Here is a 20,675-nt window from a genome sequence, read left to right as displayed (position 1 = left end):
GGGGGCAGGAGGGCGGGGCTGTGCGGATGCAGCGGGTCCAGCCTGCGCTGGCCTGCACCTTCCCGCTGGTTTGCTGGCAGGAGTCCACCCCGTGACCCTGACGTCTGGCTCCTGGCCATGGTGGTTTCTAGAGGCTCTGGCTGGACACCTGGCCAGCCTCCTGGAGTACAATAGCCTCGCCATCCCCCGTTCCGCCACAGGAGCGGGCCTGGTCCTTGGCTGGGGCTCGCCTTCCTGGAGGGCGGAAGTGGAGAAGCTCTGGGGGGCTTTGCCCGTCGCCAGCCGCTCCCGGGAGCTCTGTCCCCGGGATGTCTCAGCCGGAGCCCGCCCTCACACCTGTCTGTGCGGTGACGTCCTGGCGGGCGAAGGGGCAGGACTGGAGCCCAGAGAGGCGTCCGGAGGGCTGACTGCCCAAACCCAAGCTGAAGGGCTGAGGTAAAGGCCCACCTGGTGGAGAGGCGTGGGGCCAGCCCCTGGGGCCTGAACGGCGCCCTCGTTACAGCATCGGGGCGCACCATGAGGAGGGCAAGCATCCTTAGAGGTCAGATCCGCACCCTGAGGCCCTCGGGGGAGCAGAGACCTGGGCTCACCCGCCGCTGCCCGGCAGTGGGAGAGCGGCAGCTCCCTGCCCCGTACGGCCCGTGCTGCTGTTGGCTGTGCAGGCACTCCCCTCCTTCTCCCGCCTCCTGGGGTTGGCCTGGGGTCTTCTCAGCACAGGCAGGTGAGCCCCGTCTGGGAAAGGCCGAGGAGGGCTCTAACTCACCCGTCAGAGACTCGTTAGCAAAACTGGAGAAAGGGGTAGAATAACTTAAGTGAGATGAGGCTTGGGGTTCTCTAGGTTTGAATTGAGCCTACGTGCTGTGCCGCCCTCCGCTCCCGGAGCAGGGAGAGGAGGAGGAGAGGTGCGTCCATCGCTCAGATCGCAGGCATGCAGACGGGGGCTCCCCTCCAGGGGCGCAGCCCACTGTGTTCCTGAGGGTTGCCCCAGGAGGTTTTCTGAGGCAGGAGGCTCAGGGCATCCCCCAGACCACCAACCTGCGCCCCTCTCCAGCAGACGGTCAGGAAGCTGTGGCCAGCCACCAGGTAGCTTATGTGCCAGGCAGAGCTCAGGGAGGCCCGGGGTCCCGGCGGGAGGAGCTCAGGTCCCGCAGGCGCCCTGCCAGAGGTCTCCCATAAACCCTCTGGGGTCACCCTCCCTGCACCGGAGGAGAGAGCCAGATCCGCGGCTCCCTCTTCAACTCGTCCCGGGAGTCAGGGCAACGGGGTCTCAAAGGAGGTGGGAGGGAGACCTGAGGTACGCCACCTGGAGGGGGTGGGTGGGGACGGGGGCTCACCCCATCCCTAAGCTGGATTCAGAAAGAAGGCGGTGTCTTGTGTGGTGGAGCAGGACCCATGTCTGGATGGGCTCCCCGAGAAGCAGGCCTGCCCTGCACTTGCTGACCTTGGGGCTCTACGCAGTGTCCCCGATAGAGGCCCTGTGGGCTGCCCCCACCCCGGGGTCACCGTAAGCAAAACTGGCTGGTCCGGTGTCCTTGTGCTCTGGCGAGAAATCACTCGTTCCTCTGCTCGCCTCAGAGGCCTCGTGCTCGGCGAGCAGGTGCGAGTCCGTGGGCTGTGCGGCTCCTGCAGCTTCTTGCCGTCTCTGTGCCGCAGCCCCCCTGGGCCAGGAGCACCCCTGGGGTGGATGATGGGTGCGGCCCAGTGCTCAGGCCTCCAGGTGCGCTGACAGCGCTGCTGGCTCCGTAGGGGCCCTGCATGTGTGCGGACCGTGGCTGTCCCCCGCTGGGCGGCCTGGAGAGCGAGGGGCCGGTCCCCAACAGCCCTCCGTGCCCTTTACAGGAAGAAAGGGGTCATGTAAACAGCAGGTCTCAGTCTGCTCTGGAATCACATCGCCTCCTCTCGCTCCAGCCCAGGGCTAACATGTCCTGTTTGCGCCTCTCGCTCTGCAGAGGACGGGCCCACAGCCACAGCTGACTGTGGCCGGCTGAGAGCACGCGCCCGCTGAGGGCCAGGCAGGCGGAGCGGGCGGAGCGGGCGGCGGGCGGAGGAGTGGGCGTTGGGTACCTGCTCAGCGCTCAGTGCGCTCCCAGGAGGCCTGCGCGCAGCGGGCTCCACTCCCGGGGAGGATGAGGAGGGGGCCTGCAAGTCTGTCTGGAAAACAGGAGGACAGCTGGCAGAGGTGCCCCGCTGGGTCCCCAGGAGCAGTGGGGGTCACTATGGGGTGTTCACCCCGCCTCGTGCCAGGAGCCAGGTTGTGCCTGTGACTGCTTTATCGCTCCTCGGTTGCTGACATATTTCCATTTTCTTTTTGATTTGTTTGTTTTGTGTTTTATTTGATGTTTTCCTATAAATGGCCTTGCATTCGTCCTGGAATAATATTGGGCATAAAAATACAAGGAGCCAAAAGGAGACACATGAGCAAAACTAGGCAGCCGACCTGCCATTCAGCGTGAGCAAGAGAGTGGGGCCCGGCCAGCGTCCCCCCTGAGCCAGACCCCCCAAGAGCGCAGGCAACCTGCATGCAACAGCCTGGGGCCCGGGGGACCAGGGCCTCTCGGGCCAGCAGGACTCAGCTCTGAAGAGGAGCTTGGCCGCTTTCTAGCTGCAGCTGTGGCAGGTCATCTCGATCGGAGCCCCGGGCTCCAGCAGTGAAACCAGCGTGGTGAGAGGCACTAGAAGGCCCCACGAGGACTGGCGTGTGGACTGATGAGCGCCCACTGCCTCTCAGCGAGGCAGCCTGTCAGTGCTGGGCCGCGCGCCTGCCCAGGCCGAGGTCCTGCCTTCTCCTCCGGGAATGCGGACGCTGCCCGCCGAAACGGGACTTGGCCAGCTGGTTCAGCTCTCTGTGGCTCAGTGGAAGTAACCCTCTCAGAGGGCTGACATGAGAATTAAACACAATTTATGAAGCTCTCAGAACATTTCTTCCTTTTAAAAATATTTTTTATTGATTTGAGAGAGGAAGGGAGAGGTAGCTAGAAACATCAATGAGAGAAACATTGATCGGCTGCCTCTGGCATGCCTCCTATGGGGATGGAGCCCGGACCTGGCATGTGCCCGACCTGGAATCTAACCATGACCTCTGGGTGCACCGGACGATGCTCACCACGCTGAGCCACACCAGCTGGGCAGAACCTTCCAGCACACAGGCTGTGCTGGATGAGTGTGCGCTGTTTTATGACTCATCCTGCTTCAGGCGTCCAGGTCCCTGTCACCTCCTCGCTGGTTTCCCTAACGCTCCCGTTCAGGCCACCGTCCCGAAGCACCACTCAGCCTCTGCCTCCATCCCATCGTGTTGGGCACAGCTTCTGTCTCCACTTTGGCAGCTCCACTTGTGTGTGAGTGTGTGTGTGAGTGTGTGTGTGTGCGCGCGTGTGAGTGTGTGTGTGCGTGTGCGAGTGTGTGTGTGCGCGTGTGTGTGTGTGTACGTGTGTGTGCGTGTGAGTGTGTGTGCGTGTGTGTGTGTGTGTGTGTGCGTGTGTGAATGTATGTGTGAGTGTGTGTATGAGTGTGTGTGAGTGTGTGTGCACACGTGTGTGTGAGTGTGTGAGTGTGCGTGTGTGTGTGAGTGTGTGTGCGTGTGTGTGTGTCACAGAAGCTCAGCGTGGTGAGCATCGTACTGGGCACAATGAGTGAGTGAATGTTTGGCTAATCCTCCTGGGGGCGACTTGGGGTGCAGTGCTTGAACCCTGAAAGAAATCACGTTGGAAGCAGGACTCCTCAGTCCGCAGCTGGGTGTGGCTCACCCCTTCCGCATTGCCAGCTCCCTCCTCGCTGCCCAGGGCCCACCTGAGGCCCGTGTGCTTTCCATGGGACCTCATCCTTGGGAGGTGGGAGCGGGTGGGGTGGGAGTGGAGAGGGCCTGGGGACTTTTGAGGAGAGAGGGACAAGCCGGACCTGTGTTTTGGAAAGCGCACATGCAGCGTGGGGAGCAGATGGGCGGGAAAGGCTGGGCGAGGCGGCTGATGATGCACCGTGTGCGGTGGGGCCGCCGAGGGCAGGCGGCCAGGACCGTGGCTCACGTGCGTCCTGTCTTGCAGAATCCTGGAGCTGCAGGACACCGGGGACCTGGACGTGCTGAAGCAGAAGTGGTGGCCGCGCACGGGCCGCTGCGACCTCGCCAGCCACGCCGGCGCCCAGGCCGACGGCAGGGCCCTCAAGCTGCACAGCTTCGCCGGCGTCTTCTGCGTCCTGGCTGTCGGCCTCCTGCTCGCCTGCCTGGTGGCCGCCCTGGAGCTGTGGTGGACCAGCAACCGGTGCCGCCAGGAGACCCCCAAAGAGGTCCGTGCAGGCCCCGCTCCCCTGTTCTGACCCAGCACTGGGGAGTCCTGGGTGGCGGGCAGGCAGTTTCCGTGCAGGCGTGCGGGCTGCGGCTCCCGTGGGGACAGCGGCTCACACGGGGGGACACGGGGTCTCGGTTTCATTTTGATTTTAAAGCCAGAGACCATGTGGGGTGTTTTCATTCAGACAAAGCGCCGGGGCAGCAGCCAGGGCCGGAGGAGCTGACTGTCCCTGAAGAGCGAGCACAGCCTGAGGGGCGCAGGAGGCCCCCCCTGCCCACGCCCACCCCCCTGCAGGGCCCAGCCTGGTTCTCCTAGGCTTCTCACCCAACCCAGAGGAGGGGCTGGCCGCCCCGACCCCACCCCTCCCTCCCTGCCTCCTCCCAGGCCAGCCTGGCCTGCCCTCCTGCAGGCACACCCAGCCAGGGAGCCCGCAGCCCCCGCCCAGGTTCCCGCCCGCGCCCCTTCCTGCCCGCGCACTTCCTTCTCCTCGGGGTGCGCTCTTCTTCAAGCTCTTTCTTTAATGCCAAGCTCTCGTTAAGGTTCCCTGGAGACAACTTCTCTAGGGAGGGTGGTGAGGAGTGGAGTTTGGTCAGGATGCGGGATGCTCGGCCAGCGGAACCTCCATGCAGGCCGGCGGCTCCCCACAGGCCGTCCCTGCGGCGTCTGTCCGCTGCAGCTCACTCAGCCCAGGTGGAGACCTGCAGGTCTGAGTTTCCAACGAGACGCAGTGAGGCAGCCAGCGCCAAGACCAAAGGCAGCGCAGCCGCGGCTCTGCGGCCGGAGAAGCGGCCGCCGCACGCAGACACCCTTCCCTGCGGCCTGCCAGGCGGCGGTGAGGGCTCCGCAGCTGCTCCTCGGCCGGTCTGTGGGCGCAGAGCCTCAGGGCCAGCGGGTGCGGGAGCCGCTCCTGTAGGCTGGGGGACACGGCTTGTTCTTTAAAACCACCGGGGCCCAGAGCCATTCCTCTGCAAAGCCCCTCAGGTCGGGGGAAGGAGAGACCACCGGAGGGTGCGAGGCACAGACAGGGAGGTGCCGCCCTGGGACCCAGAGCAGACTCAGCCTCCAGAATGTTCCTGGTGAGCCAGGTTCAGCAAGAGTCATTGTTCCTCTGGACCGCAAGTCCTGTCTGCACAGGTCACGTCCCTTTACACCCTCGTCTAGTGGTTAGAGACAGGCTCAGCCTGGGCAGCCCAGAGTGCAGGGTCGGGCTGTGAGTGTGAGTGAGCATGTGAGGGTGAGTGTGTGTGAGGGTGAGAGAGTGTGTGAGTGTGTGTGATTGTTTATAAGTGTGTGTGGCTGTGTATGAGTGTGAGGGTATGTATGTGTGAGAGTGACTGTATGAGTTTGAGTGTGAGAGTGAGTGTGTGTGACTGTATAAGTGTGTGTGTGTGAGTGGCTGTATATGAGGGTGTGTGAATGTTTATGCGTGAGTGACTATGAGTGTGTGTGTGTGAGTGTGTGAAAGAGAGAGCGGGGGGGGGGCTGCGGAGACATTGGCAGAGGTGGGAAGAGAGAGCCAGGCCAGGAAGCGGGTGGGGGAGCCCTGTGAGCAGCTCCCTCCGTGGCAGTCAGCCCGTCTCCCGCTCTGGCTCCTGCATGTGCCTGGGCGCGCACAAGGGGTGAGGATGAAGCACGGGGCCGGCTCCCATGGGAGGGTGGACGGTGAGGAGGCCGGTGGAGAGTTTTGCATCCAACCCCCAGGCCCTCAGGCGGTGCGTGTAAGAACCATGCCATCTTCCTCCTGTGCGCAGGGGCTTCTGGTCTTCAGGTGAAGCTCCTCCCTCCCTCCCTCCCTCCCTCCCTCCCTCCCTCCCTCCCTCCCTCCCTCCCTCCTTTCCTCCTTTAAGGAGTGCGCCTGTGGGAAGGAGCCTGCCCTCGGGCTTACCTCCCACAGGGGGACAGAGAAGCCAGCCAGGCAGTCTCAGTCCTGGGAGGGAGCCGCGGGTCCCCTCACATGCCCGGTCCTGGGTGGGGGTGCAGGGCTGCGGGTGAGGGAGAGCTCTCGGGTCGGGTTGTGGAGCTGCGAGTTGCAGGGTTTGCACGAATCCTGGAGCTGGATGAGACTGGAAGTCGCCGGTAGGAGGGTGAGCAGCACAGGCAGCCACCCTCCCCCAGAGCCCCGGGGCTGCCCTGGCACAGGAGGCTGCGGGGGCGGTGCGGGAGGGGAGGCAGGGACTTGCTCTGAAGGAAGGACTGAGCGGCCAGGGGTGTGGACCGTATCACAGAGGGAATAGGAACCAGGAACGCGGTTCAAAAGCAGTGTTTTAAAAGCATGTCTTCAAAACCTTCCGTGAGTAAGGAGGGCGTTAATCCAGACCAGCTCGGTCCCGGCTGCCTGTGTGTCCTGGAGAGGAGTGTGCAACCCGGGGGGCGGGCCTGGCTCATCTCCCGGTCTCTGTGGGGCATGGCCATAATCACTGCCTCCGGGGCAGTCCTCGTCCGGCCTGTGTGACGGCTGTGAGGCTAGGCACCGCCTGAGGAGGTGGTAATGTGAGATCAGCCCCTAATATCCACGCGGCCTGAGCTCACCTTCTAAGGAGTCAGAGGATGTGTGGCCACGCAGTGCAGTGAGCAGGCCGCGCTCTGCAGATGCAGTCCAGAGCCAGCGCCAGAGTTATGGGGGAAGTGGAATCATTGCTCTGAGGATAAAACACTCATGAAATAAAGATGAGACTGCACGAATGGGAGAGGACATGCGGACTGAGGGAGGAGCATCTGTCACTGGGCGGACCTGGGGTTCTGGTCGCTGCCTTGCTGCGCCCGCTGCAGACAGGAGCTGACCCAGGCCGGAGCCAACCTAGTCTCCCCGCTCTCCTCCAGGCCAGGCAGCCGGGCCTCGGAGCAGCTGGGCCCCTCAGCAGCTGGCCCTCAGGGTGGCCAGGCTGACCCTGCCTGCACACCCTCCTGCTCCCCGTGCAGATTCCACCTGGGGCCTCCCTGGGGCCCCCCCCTCCCGCTCCTCCCCCCCCTCCTCTGATGCTTCTCCAGCTTCACCGACAGCCTCACAGCTGCCGGGGCTCCGGGAGGGAAGGGGTCTAAGGGCCTCTGTAGCCCTGTTCCTGGGTTGGTCACTGGTGGCCCCGGGGCTCCTCCCTTAAAGGACCAGGCGAGGGCAGGAGGGACACAGGGACAACTAGTTGTGCGTGTGTCAGCACGCCTTCCCTGTGCCGGGAGAGTGGCGGTTCTCCTGGGCTCTCCTCCAGTCTCCTCAGAGCATCGAGGGGCGTCCTGACCCTGGGAAGCAGGGCTCAGGAGCGATCCAGCTGAACCGGGATGCAATGCCGTGCCTGTGCTGGGCCATGCTCGGGTGTGCCCTGGGTGTGCGCTGGGTGTGCCCTGGGTGTGCCCTGGGTGTGCCGTGGGTGTGCGCTGGGTGTGCGCTGGGTGTGCCCTGGGTGTGTGCCTGGTGTGCCCTGGGTGTGCGCTGGGTGTGCTGGGCTGTCCTCAGGTGTGCGCTGGGTGTGCGCTGGGTGTGCTGGGCTGTCCTCAGGTGTGCCTTGGGTGTGCCCTGGGTGTGCCCTGGGTGTGCGCTGGGCTGTCCTCAGGTGTGCGCTGGGTGTGCGCTGGGTGTGCTGGGCTGTCCTCAGGTGTGCGCTGGGTGTGCTGGGCTGTCCTCAGGTGTGCGCTGGGTGTGCGCTGGGTGTGCTGGGCTGTCCTCAGGTGTGCGCTGGGTGTGCGCTGGGTGTGCGCTGGGTGTGCTGGGCTGTCCTCAGGTGTTCGCTGGGTGTGCGCTGGGTGTGCTGGGCTGTCCTCAGGTGTGCGCTGGGTGTGCTGGGCTGTCCTCAGGTGTTCGCTGGGTGTGCGCTGGGTGTGCGCTGGGTGTGCCCTGGGTGTGCCCTGGGTGTGTGCCTGGTGTGCCCTGGGTGTGCACTGGGTGTGCGCTGGGTGTGCACTGGGTGTGCGCTGGGTGTGCGCTGGGTGTGCACTGGGTGTGCCCTGGGTGTGCCCTGGGTGTGCGCTGGGTGTCCTGGGCTGTCCTCAGGTGTGCGCTGGGTGTGCGCTGGGTGTGCTGGGCTGTCCTCAGGTGTGCCCTGGGTGTGCCCTGGGTGTGCCCTGGGTGTGCACTGGGTGTGCCCTGGGTGTGCACTGGGTGTGCGCTGGGTGTGTGCCTGGTGTGCCCTGGGTTTGCGCTGGGTGTGCTGGGCTGTCCTCAGGTGTGCCCTGGGTGTGCCCTGGGTGTGTGCCTGGTGTGCGCTGGGTGTGCGCTGGGTGTGCTGGGCTGTCCTCAGGTGTGCCCTGGGTGTGCCCTGGGTGTGTGCCTGGTGTGCCCTGGGTGTGCGCTGGGTGTGCGCTGGGTGTGCGCTGGGTGTGCTGGGCTGTCCTCAGGTGTGCGCTGGGTGTGCTGGGCTGTCCTCAGGTGTGCGCTGGGTGTGCGCTGGGTGTGCGCTGGGTGTGCTGGGCTGTCCTCAGGTGTGCGCTGGGTGTGCGCTGGGTGTGCTGGGCTGTCCTCAGGTGTGCCCTGGGTGTGCCCTGGGTGTGCCCTGGGTGTGTGCCTGGTGTGCCCTGGGTGTGCGCTGGGTGTGCTGGGCTGTCCTCAGGTGTGCCCTGGGTGTGTTCTGGTTGTGCGCTGGGTGTGCCCTGGGTATGCGCTGGGTGTGCTGGGCTGTCCTCAGGTGTGCGCTGGGTGTGCGCTGGGTGTGCTGGGCTGTCCTCAGGTGTGCGCTGGGTGTGCGCTGGGTGTGCGCTGGGTGTGCTGGGCTGTCCTCAGGTGTGTGCAGGAGCAGGGCCCCCATCCTCAGCGGGTTGGAGAATGCAGAGTGTACCTGCGAACTCGCCCAGCGCCAGGATTCAGGCTCCAGGCTGGGCATTTTCACCCTCGGAGCCCCAGTTTCTCCCTTTTGCTGAAAACTGAGCCCAGTGGCTACACTGCCGATGTCAGACTGTTCGCAGGAGGGGAGGAGGGGGGTGCTTTGGTGCAGCGGGCGCCAACCCTCCGGACCTCAGAGACCACCAGTGGTCCGTGGACCACCGGTTGGCGACCACTGTGTTTAGTCCTTAGCCCAGCAGGAATGCCCGAGCCCAGCAAGCACCAGCTCAGACAGGCCCCCTGCACAGCCTCCCGCGCCCTCCACGGCTGCCTTCCTGCGGGCCAACTCCAAACTGCCAATGGGGCGCCTGCCTTCTCCGCCCAGGTGTGCTGGCACGCCGCCTGGCATCCCCACCGTGCTGGGCTCTGACGGTGGCCGCTCCTTAAGGACGATGAATGGAACTCAAGCTCTGAGCACCGTCTCTGTGCCAGGGACCAAGATGGACGCTTCCCCGAGAACTTTAGCTCATCTCCTGGTAGGAGCTCAGAGGCATTATGGGACGCGAGGACCAGTCAGGCTCCTGTGGAGAACACAGGGTCATCTGAGTCCTGTGAATCACTGGAGCCCATGGAGCTCTCAGGCCTGCTGCCACTGGAGGTGAGTGATCGGAGCTTCTTAGGAACAGAAGTGGGTGATTCTACGGAGGTTGTGCCAGGTGGATCCGCATCTAGAAGCTCTGCCTGCGCCTTGATGTCCGGACCAGGGTGCGAACCTGGTCCACCACCTTCCGCAGGGAAACAGGGACCGTGCAGCCCAGATCTGAGGGCTGGGCTGACGTGGACTCCCATCCCCGCTCCCCTTTCCTGGACTGTGTCACCTGGAGCAAGACTGTTCGCCCTGCGGCCACCCCTGCATGCCTGTTGTGGTCACTGCTCCTCTCAGCCTCCCTCACAGCACCTGCTGCAGTCACTGCTCCTCCCTCAGCGTCCTCCCCTCACAGCACCTGCTGCAGTCACTGCTCCTCCCTCAGCATCCTCCCTTCCCTCACAGCACCTGCTGCAGTCACTGCTCCTCCCTCAGCGTCCTCCCCTCACAGCACCTGCTGCAGTCACTGCTCCTCCCTCAGCGTCCTCCCTCCCCTCACAGCACCTGTTGCAATCACTGCTCCTCCCTCAGCATCCTCCCTCCCCTCACAGCACCTGCTGCAGTCACTGCTCCTCCCTCAGCATCCTCCCCTCACAGCACCTGCTGCAGTCACTGCTCCTCCCTCAGTGTCCTCCCTCCCCTCACAGCACCTGCTGCAGTCACTGCTCCTCCCTCAGCGTCCTCCCTCCCCTCACAGCACCTGCTGCAGTCACTGCTCCTCCCTCAGCATCCTCCCTCCCCTCACAGCACCTGCTGCAGTCACTGCTCCTCCCTCAGCATCCTCCCTTCCCTCACAGCACCTGCTGCAGTCACTGCTCCTCCCTCAGCATCCTCCCTCCCCTCACAGCACCTGCTGCAATCACTGCTCCTCCCTCAGCATCCTCCCTCCCCTCACAGCACCTGCTGCAGTCACTGCTCCTCCCTCAGCATCCTCCCTCCCCTCACAGCACCTGCTGCAGTCACTGCTCCTCCCTCAGCATCCTCCCTCCCCTCACAGCACCTGCTGCAGTCACTGCTCCTCCCTCCCTATCTCCACCCTATGGTGCTCCTCCCTCCCTACCATGCCCTCTCCCTGCGTGTGGCTGGCTGAGCCCTGCACCTCAGAGACCTGCTTTGCTCCCATTTTCTCCCGAGGGTTTGGTTGGTGGGTTTTCCCTGTTCCACAGGGTCTGTGAATCCTGGAAGGAACACAGGAAGGAGGAGAAGGCAGGACGCAGCAGTGAGGAGCCTCTGCCCCTCGATCCCAGGGCCACCTGCTTTGCCTGCAGTTTTCCTTTGCCGGGAGCTGCAGGCTCTGCCAGGGCTGCCTGGCCTGCCCGGGTTCCTCCAAGCTTTGCTGGCTGCAGAGAAGGGGAGGTTGTATTATCCACCCCAAGAGCGTCTGAAGTTGTCTCTCCAGTTCCCCAGCTCCCAGGATCTCTGGCACCAGTGCCGTGCCTTTCACGGGTTCTGAAATGACAATAGTCTGTAGAGTCCATGTTTGCCAACGCAGCTGTGGCCTGACTGTGGCTACGCAGACACAGGAGCCGCGTCAGGAGGGCCTCGTCAGGAGCCGCGTCAGGAGGCTGGTGGTCAGTGACGCAGACACAGGAGCCACGTCAGGAGGCTGGTGGTCAGTGGGGGCTAGGCTTGTCCAGAGGCTGGCCCAGGCCCAGGACGGCGTCACGGAGCAGGGGCCTCCGGGGCGCGCCCCTGCACCTCTTCGTTCACCAGCTTCAAGCCTGCTGTCCTCACTTGGGCCATGTCCTGCCGTGGTTCCAGGCGAGGGCACTTTCAGCACTCTCATTGAGAAAGGACGTGAACCCTGGCCTGCCAGCGAGGGCGAGTCGACGCGGAGGGGCCCGGAAACATGGCAGTTCGCGCATACTCTCAGAGATGTTCTCACCTGTAGGAGTAACCACAGACAAATGAGACCCAGGAAAGGTTACGGAGAGAACAGGATCGGCCATGCTGAAGGGACTTAAGAAGAGAAATTGAAGTTGGTTTCACAAACTGTTGAAGGAGTTGGGGAAAGACAGTGTATGCATCACATGGAGTTGAGCAATGAAAAGGCTCCTAGCCTCCAGCTACTTCCCCTAAGATGCCATGACATTTGCCACCCACAGGTGCTCTCAGCTCAGGATGGTCTCCCAGCAGCCAGTGTGTTCCGCTGGTGGGCTTCAGGTCACGGGCTTCTGGTGTGAGTCATGAGCTAAGACAGGTGTGGAGAGTGTGGCTCTGCTCCCCAGGGGGCTGGGAGCCAGGGAGGGACACAGAATGGCCTGTGAGGCTGGTGTGTCCTCGGGGGCCAGCCACATGGCTGTGCACTTGGCCAGAGGAGTTCAGACCAGCTCTTAGGGCTCCCACCGACTGGTCACTCCCCAGCCAGCACTCCAGGGGCAGCCACTGGCATGGCCCTTAAATCTGTGTAGTTTCTTCATCTTTTCCTCTGAAAACACATTAAGGACTTGCACTTGGTGTGGGCTTTCTGACACCTGTACCAGGTGGGCAGCAGGCGGTGCTCCCCCCGATGGGTCCAGCCTTGCAGCCTGAGCTCGTGGGATGCTCGCCCCAGGCTGAGCGTGGCCTGCCCTTTGCTTGGAGTTTGACATCAGCAAGGTGTGGGCAGCAGGCATGACCTTGCCTGGCACATGGGCACGCGCGCTGCTGGGAAAGAGACTGCGGCTTCGCGCACCACATGGAGTGGCCTCCACCGAACCCAGGACATCGATTGCATTGTCTGTTTCTAAGGAGCTTCAGAGCAGCTTGATGTCCCTGGTTTATGCTCAACAAATGACCAAGTTATTTGAAAGGAATGTCACATGTTCTATTTTCCTTTCTTTCCTAAGCAAACAAACAGAACAATTCCCTTGATGCCACTCACCATAAGGAGAGACTCAGGGGTTAGGATCCCTCCATCTCCACAGCCTCAGGCCTCAGGAGACCAGGAGGGTCGGCTGACCCTGGGAAGCCCCTTTCTCTGCCATTCCCGCCCATCGCCCCATCCCCAGCCAGGCCCAGGCCTGAGCCGTCAGCACCGGGCACGCCCTCCGGCATCCCTGGAGCTGTTGTTCCCGGAGAACGGCCCCCTGGGAACTGAGCTTTCTGCTCCCGGTGCTGCCTCTGTGTCTCTGCCCTGTGTTTCCAGCGTGTGTCCCTGGGTGTGTCCCTGAGTGTGTCCCCGGGTGTGTCCCTGAGTGTGTCCCTGGGTGTGTCCCTGGGTGTGTCCCCGGGTGTGTCCCTGAGTGTGTCCCCGGGTGTGTCCCCGGGTGTGTCCCTGAGTGTGTCCCCGGGTGTGTCCCTGGGTGTGTCCCCGGGTGTGTCCCTGGGTGTGTCCCCGGGTGTGTCCCCGGGTGTGTCCCTGAGTGTGTCCCCGGGTGTGTCCCTGGGTGTGTCCCTGGGTGTGTCCTCTGGGTGTGTCCCCGAGTGTGTCCCTGAGTGTGTCCCCGGGTGTGTCCCTGGGTGTGTCCCCGGGTGTGTCCCCGGGTGTGTCCCCGGGTGTGTCCCCGGGTGTGTCCCTGGGTGTGTCCTCTGGGTGTGTACCTGGGTGTGTCCTCTGGGTGTGTCCCCGGGTGTGTCCCTGGGTGTGTCCCCGGGTGTGTCCCCGGGTGTGTCCCTGGGTGTGTCCCTGAGTGTGTCCCCGGGTGTGTCCCTGAGTGTGTCCCCGGGTGTGTCCCCGGGTGTGTCCCCGAGTGTGTCCCCGGGTGTGTCCCCGGGTGTGTCCCTGGGTGTGTCCCCGGGTGTGTCCCTGAGTGTGTCCCAGGGTGTGTCCCTGGGTGTGTTCCCGGGTGTGTCCCTGGGTGTGTCCCTGAGTGTGTCCCTGGGTGTGTCCCTGAGTGTGTCCCCGGGTGTGTCCCCGGGTGTGTCCCTGAGTGTGTCCCCGGGTGTGTCCCCGGGTGTGTCCCTGGGTGTGTCCCTGGGTGTGTCCTCTGGGTGTGTCCCTGAGTGTGTCCCTGGGTGTGTCCCTGAGTGTGTCCCCGGGTGTGTCCCCGGGTGTGTCCCCGAGTGTGTCCCCGGGTGTGTCCCCGGGTGTGTCCCTGGGTGTGTCCTCTGGGTGTGTTCCCGGGTGTGTCCCCGGGTGTGTCCCTGGGTGTGTCCTCTGGGTGTGTACCTGGGTGTGTCCTCTAGGTGTGTTCCCGGGTGTGTCCCTGGGTGTGTCCCCTGGGTGTGTCCCCGGGTGTGTCCCCGGGTGTGTCCCTGGGTGTGTCCTCTGGGTGTGTCCCTGGGTGTGTTCCCGGGTGTGTCCCTGGGTGTGTCCCCTGGGTGTGTCCTTGGGTGTGTCCCCTGGGTGTGTCCTTGGGTGTGTCCCCTGGGTGTGTTCCCGGGTGTGTCCCCTGGGTGTGTCCTTGGGTGTGTCCCTGGGTGTGTCCCTGGGTGTGTCCCTGAGTGTGTCTCTGGGTGTGTCCCTGGGTGTGTCCCCTGGGTGTGTCCACGGGCCCCAGAGGCCAGGTGTGCAAGCCTCCGAGAGCTGCAGAAAGCCTGCGGTGGCTCCGGGTGGTGTTGCCAGAAAGGGGCCTGGGCCTGCATGGTCGGCCTGGGGCCAGCCGGCTGGCAGTGTGTGGGTTCTTGACTTCGTGCAGGAAAGATTTCCCAACACGAGTCCAGGTGACTGAGGCAACGTTTATTAAAGCCGGGACGGAAAACAAGAAAGGGTTTCTCACAGAAGACCCAACAGGAGAGCCTGGCTGGGCCGCCCTCGCTCTCCGGGAGTCAGAGAAAAGGGGGTCTCGGGGTCAGGTTGAGGGGACTAGCCTGCGAGGAGCTGCCAATGCCCATTGCTCCCCAGGTTGCAAGTCTCCTGGGGTCCCTTAGAGTAGGAGTGCAGGGCTGTGGGGGGACGGAGGGGAGAGGGAATGGAGGGGCGGCTCCCCTGGGGGACAGCGCTGGGTCCTTTGTCTTGAGGGTTTGTTTCTCTCTCGCAGGCGGGAATCCGAGGGGAGGCCTCGGGAGGGTTCCAGCAGCACAGTCCCCATTTTTCCAGGTGGCTCCTCCGGGCCTTGGTCGCCACCGATGGCCCAGTGTCAGGGCCGGGCTGTCCATCATCACAGCTGGTCCTGTGGCGGCCCACCTGGTTCTGCGCTTTTCTGGGCTGAGATGTCCTCTATCTGTGGGAGGAGTTACCTGTGGGAGAAGTTACCTGTGGGAGGAGTTACCCATGGGAGGGGTTACCTGTGGGAGGAGTTATCTGTGGGAGGAGTTATCTGTGGGAGGAGTTACCTGTGGGGGAAGTTACCTGTGGGAGGAGTTACCTGTGGGGGAAGTTACCTGTGGGAGAAGTTACCTGTGGGGGAAGTTACCTGTGGGGGAAGTTACCTGTGGGAGGAGTTACCTGTGGGAGGAGTTACCTGTGGGGGAGGTTACCTGTGGGAGGAGTTACCTGTGGGAGGAGTTACCTGTGGGAGAAGTTACCTGTGGGAGGAGTTACCTGTGGGAGGAGTTACCTGTGGGGGAAGTTACCTGTGGGAGGAGTTACCTGTGGGAGGAGTTACCTGTGGGAGGAGTTACCTGTGGGAGAAGTTACCTGTGGGAGGAGTTACCTGTGGGGGAAGTTATCTGTGGGGGAAGTTACCTGTGGGAGGAATTACCTGTGGGAGAAGTTATCTGTGGGAGGAGTTACCTGTGGGAGAAGTTAACTGTGGGGGAAGTTATCTGTGGGCGAAGTTACCTGAGGGAGAAGTTACCTGTGGGGGAAGTTACCTGTGGGAGAAGTTACCTGTGGGGGAGGAGTTATCTGTGGGGGAAGTTATCTGTGGGAGAAGTTACCTGTGGGAGGAGTTACCTGTGGGAGGAGTTACCTGTGGGGGAAGTTACCTGTGGGGGAAGTTACCTGTGGGAGGAGTTACCTGTGGGGGAAGTTACCTGTGGGAGGAGTTACCTGTGGGAGGAGTTATCTGTGGGGGAAGTTATCTGTGGGTGAAGTTACCTGAGGGAGAAGTTACCTGTGGGGGAGAAGTTACCTTAGGGAGAAGTTACCTGTGGGAGGAGTTACCTGTGGGAGGAGTTACCTGTGGGGGAAGTTACCTGTGGGAGTAGTTACCTGTGGGAGGAGTTACCTGTGGGAGGAGTTACCTGTGGGGGAAGTTACCTGTGGGAGGAATTACCTGTGGGAAGAGTTACCTGAGGGGGAAGTTACCTGTGGGAGGAGTTACCTCTGGGAAGAGTTACCTGTGGGGGAAGTTATCTGTGGGCAAAGTTACCTGAGGGAGAAGTTACCTGTGGGAGGAGTTACCTGTGGGAGAAGTTACCTGTGGGGGAAGTTACCTGTGGGGGAAGTTATCTGTGGGAGAAGTTACCTGTGGGGGAAGTTACCTGTGGGAGAAGTTTCCTGTGGGAGGAGTTACCTGTGGGAGGAGTTACCTGTGGGGGAAGTTACCTGTGGGAGGAGTTACCTGTGGGGGAAGTTACCTGTGGGAGAAGTTTCCTGTGGGAGGAGTTACCTGTGGGGGAAGTTACCTGTGGGGGAAGTTACCTGTGGGAGGAGTTACCTGTGGGAGGAGTTACCTGTGGGGGAAGTTACCTGTGGGGGAAGTTACCTGAGGGAGAAGTTACCTGTGGGGGAAGTTACCTGAGGGAGAAGTTTCCTGTGGGAGGAGTTACCTGTGGGGGAAGTTACCTGTGGGGGAAGTTACCTGTGGGAGGAGTTACCTGTGGGAGGAGTTACCTGTGGGGGAAGTTACCTGTGGGAGAAGTTACCTGTGGGAGGAGTTACCTGTGGGGGAGGTTACCTGTGGGAGGAGTTACCTGTGGGAGGAGTTACCTGTGGGGGAGAAGTTACCTGTGGGAGAAGTTACCTGTGGGAGGAGTTACCTGTGGGGGAAGTTACCTGTGGGGTGGAGTTACCTGTGGGAGAGTTACCTGTGGGAGGAGTTACCTGTGGGAGAAGTTACCTGTGGGAGGAGTTACCTGTGGGAGGAGTTACCTGTGGGAGAAGTTACCTGTGGGAGAAGTTACCTGTGGGAGGAGTTACCTGTGGGGGAAGTTACCTGTGGGAGAAGTTACCTGTGGGAGGAGTTACCTGTGGGGGAAGTTACCTGTGGGAGGAGTTACCTGTGGGAGAAGTTACCTGAGGGAGAAGTTACCTGTGGGAGGAGTTACCTGTGGGGGAAGTTACCTGTGGGGGAGGAGTTACCTGTGGGAGAGTTACCTGTGGGAGGAGTTACCTGTGGGAGAAGTTACCTGTGGGGGAGGAGTTATCTGTGGGGGAAGTTACCTGTGGGAGAAGTTACCTGTGGGGGAGGAGTTATCTGTGGGGGAAGTTACCTGTGGGAGGAGTTACCTGTGGGAGGAGTTACCTGTGGGAGGAGTTACCTGTGGGAGGAGTTACCTGTGGGAGGAGTTACCTGTGGGAGGAGTTATCTGTGGGGGAAGTTACCTGTGGGAGGAGTTACCTGTGGGAGGAGTTATCTGTGGGAGAAGTTACCTGTGGGAGAAGTTATCTGTGGGGGAAGTTACCTGTGGGGGAGGAGTTACCTGTGGGAGAGTTACCTGTGGGAGGAGTTATCTGTGGGAGAAGTTACCTGTGGGGGAGGAGTTATCTGTGGGAGAAGTTACCTGTGGGAGAAGTTATCTGTGGGGGAAGTTACCTGTGGGAGAAGTTACCTGTGGGAGAAGTTACCTGTGGGGGAAGTTACCTGTGGGGGAAGTTATCTGTGGGGGAAGTTACCTGTGGGAGGAGTTATCTGTGGGAGGAGTTACCTGTGGGGGAAGTTACCTGTGGGGGAGGAGTTACCTGTGGGGGAAGTTACCTGTGGGTGGAGTTACCTGTGGGAGGAGTTACCTGTGGGGGAGGAGTTACCTGTGGGGGAGGAGTTACCTGTGGGAGAAGTTATCTGTGGGAGAAGTTACCTGTGGGAGGAGTTATCTGTGGGGGAAGTTACCTGTGGGGGAAGTTACCTGTGGGGGAAGTTACCTGTGGGAGAAGTTACCTGTGGGAGAAGTTACCTGTGGGGGAAGTTACCTGTGGGAGAAGTTACCTGTGGGGGAAGTTACCTGTGGGAGGAGTTACCTGTGGGAGGAGTTACCTGTGGGAGGAGTTACCTGTGGGAGAAGTTACCTGTGGGGGAAGTTACCTGTGGGGGAAGTTATCTGTGGGAGGAGTTACCTGTGGGAGGGGCTGCTGCGTCTGCTCTGCGGGTGTTCAGCCCCGGCCCTGGCGTCCCTGCCCCCTCCTGGCTGCTGGCCGTCGGGGGGCGGGCTGGCTGACCTCCTGTGTTTCCCCCAGGACAAGGAGGTGAACCTGGAGCAGGTGCATCGGCGCATGAACAGCCTCCTGGATGAAGACGTCGCTCACAAGCAGATCTCCCCGGCGTCCATTGAGCTCTCGGCCCTGGAGATGGGGGGGCTGGCGCCCAGCCAGGCCCTGGAGCCCACGCGGGAGTACCCGAACCCTCAGCTCTCAGTCAGCACCTTTCTGCCTGAGCAGAGCGGCCATGGCCCTGGCCGGACACTCTCTGCAGGGCCCAGCGGCCTGCCACTGCCGCTGGGCGGCTCGGCCACCATGCCCTCCGTGCCCTGCAAGCACAGGTCACCCAACGGGGGGCTGTTCCGCCAGAGCCCGGTGAAGACCCCCATCCCCATGGCCTTCCAGCCCGTGCCCGGCGGCGTCCTCCCCGAGGCCCTGGACACCGCCCACGGCACCTCCATCTGACCGGCCTCTGCCCTCCCGCCGCCCACCCACCCGACCAGCAGAGCTTTTTAATACGAGGAAACCACACACACACACACACACACACACACACACACACACGCACACGCACTCGTTTTTCTTGTACATACCTGTAAATAATGACAGAATGGAGTGGGGTAAAAGTGTATTTTGAATATTCCCAATTTTCGAAGTCAGTAAAAAAAAAAAACAAAAACGGTGTGAACGACTTTGTAAATTTTGTTCTATATGAATAAAAAGGCCAATTCCTTGTGATCATTCTGAAGTGCCAGAGAAGGGGCCTGGCCTTCCTGAGGGCAGGAGGGCGGCTTGCAGGGCTGCAGCGAGGCAGGAGGGGGGGCGGACCCAGGAGCCCATGCAGCCACGCACTCTGCGCCTCCTCTGCGCTCCTCTCAGGCCTCAGGCGGGTGAGGGAGCCCGGGCCCGGGCCTGGGCCTGGCGGGCGCTGTGCACTATGCGATGGGGTTCCCGGTCCTGTGGGCTCGGGGCCAGGGCAGGCCGGCTGGTCACCCACCACCGCCTGTGTCCTGGGCTGTGCCAAGGAGCACCATGCCGAGGGTCTGGTCTCTGGGGGCTTTGGAGCCATGTGCTCTGCCTTTGGCCTGATTTCTTCCTGGTTTTCTTACTTAGGAGAAGCAAGAGACAGCAGGAGGGACGGGGAGCCCCACCCCTGCCTCAGAGAGGCCCTGTGCAGCCCAGCTCTCCATGGTGGGTGGGGTGGCGGGTGCGGGGCGCGGGGAAGTGGGGAAGGGACCACGAGTGCCAGTGGGCAGCAGCCCGGCCTTGGAGGAGTGACGGCTTGCGAGGTGAGGACCCGCGGTCGGGCCTGCAGGGAGGTGAGCCAAACCCCGGCTGCCTCTGGGGCTGCCACCCGGGCACAGTCTGCTGCACGGAGCCCACGTGCGCCCAGGCCCTCCGCCTTTCCTCGTGGCCCCGCAGCCTTGGGGCAGCGATGCGGCTCCCAGCAGGCCGGCCGCCAGCCCACAGTGCGGGACCCAGGCCCATCCTGCGGGCGGCCAGGGCCAGCTGCTTCCTGCTTCTCGCTGGAGGGCCTGGCAGCGGCCCCTCCAGCCCCTTTCTGGGCCTTCAAACCCTATAACCAGGGACTGGGAGCAGCTGTGCCCTCAGCGGGTCCTTCCTCTCCTGCGGCAGACCAGGAGCTGCTCTGTGGCCTGCAGGACGGCAGGGACGCAGCCCGGCCGCCGTGGCCGTGGCCGTGAGGGCCCGCCCCAGCAGTGATGGGAATGCAGGAACACAAAGTCCCGCTGATGCCCCTCCTGTAGCCTCGAGGCTTCCTCCCCAGATGGAGGTATGCGGGTCGGTTTCTTCCCCGCAGTCCCCAGCGACCAGAAGAGCAGAAGGAACGGCCACATCGCGTGCCGCTGAGAGCAGCCTGGGGCAGGTTGATAGCGAGGCGGTTTGCCTCCGATGCTCACGTGGCCTGGCACCAGTGCCACCAGGTGGGCCCTGGCCTATCTCCACTCAGAGTGTAGGAGGGAGCGTGCCGGACACCCGGGCCCTGCCCTGGTTACCCCAGGACCAGCTCAGGCCTCCCATCAGCACTCAGGGCCTGCCAGCATGGCCAATGTTTCATCTATTTCTTACTCAAATTGTGGTCTCACTGCCCATCTCTCACCCACATGGCTTTCCTCCGAGAGGGCCTGTCTCCGAGGGGATTCCGTGACTGCTTCTTGGACAGCTTTGCTTAGAAGGGTTTCAGGGAGCAGAGAGAGATGACTCACGTGGTGTGTGTGTGTGTGTGTGTGTGTGTGTGTGTGAGAGAGAGAGAGAGAGAGAGAGAGAGAGAGAGAGAGGGGGGGAGAGAGAGCGCACATCTCTCATGGTGTGATTCTGCACCAGCTTTATGTTATCTGTAAACATTTCTTGCCCTTGGATGAGGGAAAATGATTGATTTCAAGCAAGTTCTCTAGGAAAAGAAATCTGCCCCTCTCCGACCTGTGTCCGCTCAGGATGTACCGTTTCCCAAGCTTTGCTCTTTGGGTTTGTAACTGAGGCCTGTTGCATGCCCTGCAGTATAGTGTGAGCCTTCAGACCGTGCACGGACAGGCGGCATTCGCACTGAAGTTGTCTGATAGCAACACCTGGCGCTCTGCTCCTCTCCTCTGGCGAAGTGCTGTCTGCCGGTGCTGCTTGCTGTGGCCGGAACCGGTTCTGTCCACTGCTGTGGCCAGTCCTGAGTGACGGCGGCTGAAACCGGCTGCGTCTGGCTGGAGCCTGCCCCTGGCCAGGACATCCAGGCACGGTGTGTACCTTTGAGGCTCACTGGTCCCCTCATGTTAACGACACTAACTCCGACCCGGTGACTGAGCGCTCCGCCGTCTGCACCGCGGGCCCCGA

The 20,675-nt window shown here is 62.3% G+C and overlaps 1 protein-coding gene across 1 annotated transcript in view; it reads left to right on the top strand.

The window, feature by feature from the left end:
- Positions 1-18,494, top strand: part of GRID1 (glutamate ionotropic receptor delta type subunit 1) — a 654,829-nt gene extending 636,335 nt beyond the window's left edge. The window contains exons 15-16 of the mRNA XM_054729151.1: positions 4,038-4,278; positions 17,874-18,494. Of these exons, the coding sequence (XP_054585126.1) occupies positions 4,038-4,278; positions 17,874-18,299 (667 nt within the window). The 3' untranslated portion in view covers positions 18,300-18,494. The remainder of the gene's footprint in view (positions 1-4,037; positions 4,279-17,873) is intronic.
- Positions 18,495-20,675: the final 2,181 nt, after the last annotated feature.

Source organism: Eptesicus fuscus, chromosome 17 (genome assembly GCF_027574615.1).
Source record: "Eptesicus fuscus isolate TK198812 chromosome 17, DD_ASM_mEF_20220401, whole genome shotgun sequence".
Taxonomy (NCBI): Eukaryota; Metazoa; Chordata; class Mammalia; order Chiroptera; family Vespertilionidae; genus Eptesicus; species Eptesicus fuscus.
Note: the sequence above shows the minus strand (reverse complement) of the source record. Positions and strands in the feature narration are given on the sequence as shown.